This window comes from Limulus polyphemus, unplaced genomic scaffold, assembly GCF_000517525.1.
Source record: "Limulus polyphemus unplaced genomic scaffold, Limulus_polyphemus-2.1.2 Scaffold899, whole genome shotgun sequence".
NCBI classification, from domain to species: Eukaryota; Metazoa; Arthropoda; class Merostomata; order Xiphosura; family Limulidae; genus Limulus; species Limulus polyphemus.
In genome coordinates this window covers 58962-65462 of record NW_013666509.1, presented here as the reverse complement: position 1 = coordinate 65462, position 6501 = coordinate 58962, and the positions used below count along the sequence as shown (strand labels likewise).

General features: G+C 29.3%; 1 protein-coding gene across 1 annotated transcript in view; it reads right to left on the bottom strand.

The window, feature by feature from the left end:
* Window positions 1-924: 924 nt before the first annotated feature.
* LOC106461105 (serine/threonine-protein kinase LMTK2-like) overlaps window positions 925-6501 on the bottom strand; it is a 40529-nt gene continuing 34952 nt past the window's right edge. Inside the window, exons 6-7 of the mRNA XM_022387988.1 lie at window positions 4600-4687; window positions 925-1059 (exon numbers count right to left, since the gene is read on the bottom strand). Of these exons, the coding sequence (XP_022243696.1) occupies window positions 925-1059; window positions 4600-4687 (223 nt within the window). The remainder of the gene's footprint in view (window positions 1060-4599; window positions 4688-6501) is intronic.

Sequence of the window (6501 nt, the reverse complement as noted above, 5' to 3'; positions counted from 1 at the left end):
CACAAGCTATGTTGATCAACATTCAATACTTGGAGCTTTTATACAGCTATTTTTTAGTGAAAGGTGCTGAGCATGATGCTTGAACTGATGTTATGCCTATTAACATTTTATGTTTGACTAATGACTCACCGATTGAATTTTCTTTGCCAATTTTAAGTGAACTACGTCTGATTCAATTATGTCTACTGGTTAATGTTAAAGAACAAATATTAGTTACTATTTTGAAGAATAGAGAGAAGAATGTTAAAAAAAAAGGGCAGAAACTTTAGTCAACGGCAAATTCAGACTACATTTCTACTGTTATGATTCAGGTAACATCAGACTGACAATCAGTTCAAGTATCATTATGCTCCTACAATCAGTTTGAAGCATTTGGCTTATGAATACAACTACAAATTTTAATCAAGATTCAGTCAAAGTTAGAATGCAAACACAAGTACTACAATCCAATTTCTTACAGTTGGATTGATATGTTATAATGTAACATCATAAAATTACGTCAGGCATTCAGAATTATACAAAACAGTGTGTCTGCAAAGTAAGCATTTACAAGTTCAAAGTTATTAAAAATATTAACACAGATTAGAAAAGTTTTCAAGAGGTAAATTTGCTTCAGGTTAAAGTAATCACAGTTGTGACTGAAGAAAGGGTCAAAAGTCAAGTTAAGTAAATAAACATGCACAATTTTATTAAATATTGTATCAATTAATCAACTAAATATATATTTTTGTTGTTGAAAACAACTTTTCTATCTTATTTAAGCATAAAGCCAATATATGTTTTAATGTATAGCTTCTACAACAGACATTAGTGACAAACAGTGATGTGGGATTTGGTTTAATCTAATTCAACAACTTATGTTAGACCAGCTTACTAACGTAAGTACAAAACTTTATTCGTTTCATGACTTGAAAGCTCATATACTTACAAGTGAACAAATCCTTCTTCATGAATATGTTGTAATCCAGAAGCTACATCAATAGCCATACTAAGTAGAGAAACATTTTCAACTAATCCCTCACAGTTGGAGCAATTACCAGTTAGGAATATCTTCAAGTTCTAGAAAAAAAGTCCATTTGAGCAAATTTAGAAAAGAATACAAGGTGTTGTTCTTGGAATACATATAACTTTAGTCTTACTTCCTGTCTTTTTTTTGGAGATTATCATGATTAATGCTATACTAGCTCACCAAATAAACTGGAAAGTACAGTTTAAATAAAAATAATAATTAAATTATAGGAACATGTATAATTAATGAATAGCTTGATAGCTTTAAACCCATAATTTAAAGTAACCTAGAAATTCCTTTTTAAATTTTCATTTCTAGAAAAAACTGTTACACATTACTAATGCATGCTAAGACATATAAGTATATAAGCACATTTGGAGTATGATATTGTCAAAATATTAATCATGTGTTTCAGTGTTAACAGCATTAAAACTTCATCCTAAAGCTATTCATGTATTATCTTCATAATATATCAGCTAAAAAGTATACTACTTAATCCTATGATTAGTAATGATATGCTGGCTTAAACAACCAAACTCATACATTTTGATATTCTTAACTGACAATTTTCTTTCCCAGAACCATTAATTTAACTTATGATGCAGAAATAAGAAATATTAATCTAATGGTAAATAGTATAATCACAAAAGTTACAAATAACATGTTTATTTGATGCTTCAGAAATCTTCTTATTCCACTTTCAATATATTTCTACAGTATATATAGAAAATAAAACTCAATGAAGAGAACTTGCAATGGAATTATTTCTACAAACCAAGTGAGGTCAGTATGCTATCCTACAAATGTAAAAATATCTTTATTTGATGTGAAGGTTTACAAACACTCTCAATTTAATTTTAATTTGGGTAGTGTTTATGTAACAATTTAATGAGTTGATTCAAAAAATTAAGTTTTGTTTGCCTACACCTTTGGTTCAATTACATCAGGCACTTAATGACAGTAATTTATATGAAATTAATAACAGGGTTAATTTCTTGATTAAAAATTTACAAGTAATTGTTTCAAAAAAATGTCTTGGATATTCATTTTGTTTTTAAAAATTCTAATTTCTTATACATCAGTAAATAGGCAAGTGATCGAGTTGTGTTTATAGCCATTGTGAATGAAGCAATAAGCATGTCCAAAAGCCAATGACGATTTTCTTGTAATATGTAAAAGTATTAAAAAAAACACTGGAGTTTGAAAAAGTAGTGTTTCACCCCTGATTTGTGACTTTTGGAAGTAATTTTCACAATTAATGAATGGAAACAGGCCAAACAACAAAGGATCAGCACAATTGTATTTCTTTTCAAGACTTGTAATAAATGTTTAATAAACTGTTCCAAACTTGCATGAAAAATTAATAGGAAAATTACACCATATTCTGGAGAAACTTAAATGGCTGAAATTACAGATTTAACCAATAATAAGTGTCAGTATTTATTTAGGATTTGTTTTAAAGAAGATTTTAATTATCAACTAAAACAAGAAATTCATGGACTCTTCCAAAATATTTTAAGATCTAAAGTTACATTTTAAGGACTTAAGACTTGTTTGTTTTAAAATTTTGTGCCATCTCTAATTTTGAATAACATGATCAGAGATAGATAGTAGCTATTCAACAGCACCCAGTGCCAACTCTTGTCCAATCAAATGGTGTGAGTTGATCACCACTCTCAAAGCATATCCACAGTTGGATGTTATCATTTTCATGGTTTTTTCTAAAACTTCAGCAGTAAAATGTACATCTTTACAGGTTTTCATGGTCTTGATTTTTTTAAAGGCAATTTCAAATACTTTCAAAATTTTCATGTTCCCATAAAAAAAAAGTCATTCACATGTTAAATTCAAGAGTTTTCATTGATAATTCTTTAGTTCAAATGTGGAACTCGTCTACTACTTAAAATGTGGTTAATTAGACAGATAGCAAGATGTTTAGACAACACATGGTCTAAGTACACAGTTTTCTCACCGTAAAACTGTTAACCCTCTCACAATGGCCATCTGTTTCTGTGCATGTCATAAGGTTTTATGAGTTACATTCAAACTATAATTAAACCACTTTGTTTTCATTGTATACCAATGAATGTAGCATAAAAACATAGTTAATAATTCATATTTTAATAGCATATAAGTTTTAAGTTCTTACTTTTATAAGGAAATATTAAAAACAAATATAGAATTTCCTCTATAATTGTGATAATTGTGACTTTGGTCTCCAGGTATCCCATCTACTCTAATTTATTTACCATCCCTACAAGAAGTAAGAAGTTTAACACAAATTACTTATTACAATATCTTCATCATTCAGGCAATGCAAAATTTTTATAGCCTTCAATCTTATTTGGTAACAGAGCCATGAATTAGTCAACAGACCCTGTCACATCCTCTCTTTCAGAAACTACCAATAGTTCTCTTTGACGTTCAATACTATAGTAGTTATAGCCAATAAACAGCCAAGGTTTTCATCAATCAAATGACATAATATATTGCATTGTTTTCTGTACAGAGAATTGTCACTTTCTCTTCCAGTTCAACCTTTATTCCCATGGGAAACACATTGAGAGTTTAGATGAATTCCTAAAAGTTCTCGACACATATTTAGAAAGCCAGAAAAATTGTGATCGTTATAGGACATTGTCTGTTTTTGCATGTTATTATTCTGTGTTCTTTGGTGCATTATTTAATAAAAAGACAATAAAATTTAATTATAAATAGATGTATACTGTTACGAGTTTAAAGCTACTTAGGATAAACAAATGTAGTTTCATGTTACAATTTGAAGTCATTCTAGAAAGAAAAAAAAAGGTAATTTAGATTTTTTTTTTGGTGGTTAGAAGGTCAGTCAAATTGACCAACCTTGTATAAAGTTAGGGTACAGAAAATAACAGATTAAAAAATATATAAAGAGTTACAGAAAAAATAAATGTTTGAAATTTCTTTAGGAGGTTTTAAAGATCATACAAATAATATTTGAGATTTTTTAGACGAAGAAAAGTATTTTAATCTTAACATGGAAATCACTTAGCACTCAGACTAGTATATAGAAATGCTATCTATATTCACAAACAAATCTTTAGTAAACATACTTCCTTAAAAAATCTTATTTTTTGTGTTCAAAAGGCTTGTAATGTTTACTAAAGGTCTGCCAAATTTTGTGAAGATACACCAAGTGTATTAAAAGGTATAGTATGGAAACTATAATGAGTAAAAAAGTGGTTATGGAGTTGGTCAATTCGACCAACTTCATTCTGAGAGAGTTAAAAGTCTTACATAAAAATTAATACAAATGTGTATACTGGAGAGTTTTCGAGATCCCTCATTACAGAAGTTGGTTAAGTATACTTTTCAACCAACAAACCTCCTAAAGTCTAGAATACAAGTTGTTACTGTATGTCTACATTGAGCTTGTGGCAAGATTCTCAGAGAAGCTAGAATTCAAAACACTTCCCACTAAAAAGCAATTGAAGCCTTCATTATCTAAGTCCAATTATTAATTAGTTACTTGAATATAAGTTACAACTACACATCTATAAATGGCATTTCCATCACAAATTTAAAAAGAGAATTTCATAGAACTCAGATCCTACCACTGAAACTAACTCCATAAGAATCAAAAATGGATCTTCTTCAAGGCACTGTCCAATCACATGCACAATATTAGGATGGTGAAGTTTTCTATCAAAGAATGAAACAAAAATATAAAAAAAACAGATACTGCACTTAAAAATACAAACCATGCACATGTACTTGCTTAGTTTAAAGGTATGTTTTATATCAGACTAATATGATAGTCCAATATTCTATCTTTAAGCTGTGGTTATAAAACATCTCAACTAAATGACATCATCTTAGTCTTTATAATCTATTTGTCTTTTCTACAACATTAATTTCTTTAGTGGAAATTTTTATAGATCAAAGAAAAATTAGGGTGGGTTGGGCCAGTATGTAATATAACACACATTATAAGAGTACCTTGAATACCAATAAACCCTTAAAAGGTGGCTTTATACATAGACTTTTACAAAAAAATATAGACAGACCACAATATATCCACTATCAAAGCTGTAATCTAGCTCACTTCAAATGGAACGTTACTTACAATCAAGTCTTCACAAGAAAAAGAATTGTACTAACAGTAATGATTACAAAACACACATTGACAGACTAAAAACATCTGAGAAAGAAAGAAAGAGGTTATAAAGTTTCTAAAATATAAAAACAATTTGAAAAAGCTGACAATATTTCACCTGTTGTTGACCTCAAACAATCTGACAACAAGCAATCTAACAGATTTTAATTGGTTATCACATACTATCCAAAACTTAGAAATGCTTCACAACTCTTTTAAAAGGATTTTCATCTGTAGTTTAGTGAACATCTAAAGCGAAATTTCCCTGAAATTCCTGTTGTTTTTCAAAAAAAAAAAGCCTTTAAGATATCCTTGTTCACACAAAAGTAAATTATACCATGGATGTTCCCCTTGCAATAAAGTTCAATGTCAGAGTTGTAAATTCATAAAAACTACAAGTACTTTCTCTGACCAACATGGAAAACCAACACAAACTTCTTGTCAAACTGAAAACATTATATATTTTATACATTGTACAGTGCAAAAAAATACAACCATCAGTACATTGGAAAAGTCCAGACTAACCTTCAAGAACAGTTTAATAAACACAAATTTTTGTTCCCCTACACTTTAACCAGCCTGACCATTTTACCAATAACATAGTTCTATCAGTATCACAACTGGATCTAAATCAAAAGTTAATAGAGAAATAAAAGAAGCCTCCTGGAACAGTATTTTAAACACTGTTACCCTATGTGGTATAAGCTTGAACCTGATATTAATGATCTTCATCTTTTAACTAAATCTTTCGACAAAATCTTAGAAAATTCAGAATTGAAACAAATTTCCTTTCTTATTGCATTTATAGCCTTTAACTCCTATTAATAATTAAAAGTATTTTTACATTCTTATTTGTACAGGTATTATTATTATTGAATTTCATTTCTTAAACTTTTCACCCTTTATCATTACTTACTTATATCTAAAATCTCCAAACTGTTTTGAACATTATTTCTTGCATAAACACATTCTTGTAAGACATTTCTATTTCAATCCTGCTCTTTCTCATCATCTACACATCACACACACAATACTATTTCACAAATTAGGTCATATTTTAAGAAATGCATGCCATCACGCTTTCAGTCTTATGACAACATAACTGATCAACATGCTTAGAATGGTCATTCACAATTGACCTCTGGTGAAGGAAAGTCCACTTTCTAAAAGTTCTCAGGTTTGGGTTTCTTTTCTGATAGAAAACTAATAACTACATATTCTTTTCATTCATGGTACATAAATATTTCTAATTTACCCAATTTGTGCCAAGATTTATTGTTATCTCTGCTTTTGAGGCTGTTGACAGTCTGCCATTTGGTCAGTATTTCATATGCTCTGGCAGGAGACAAAACATAGCTTA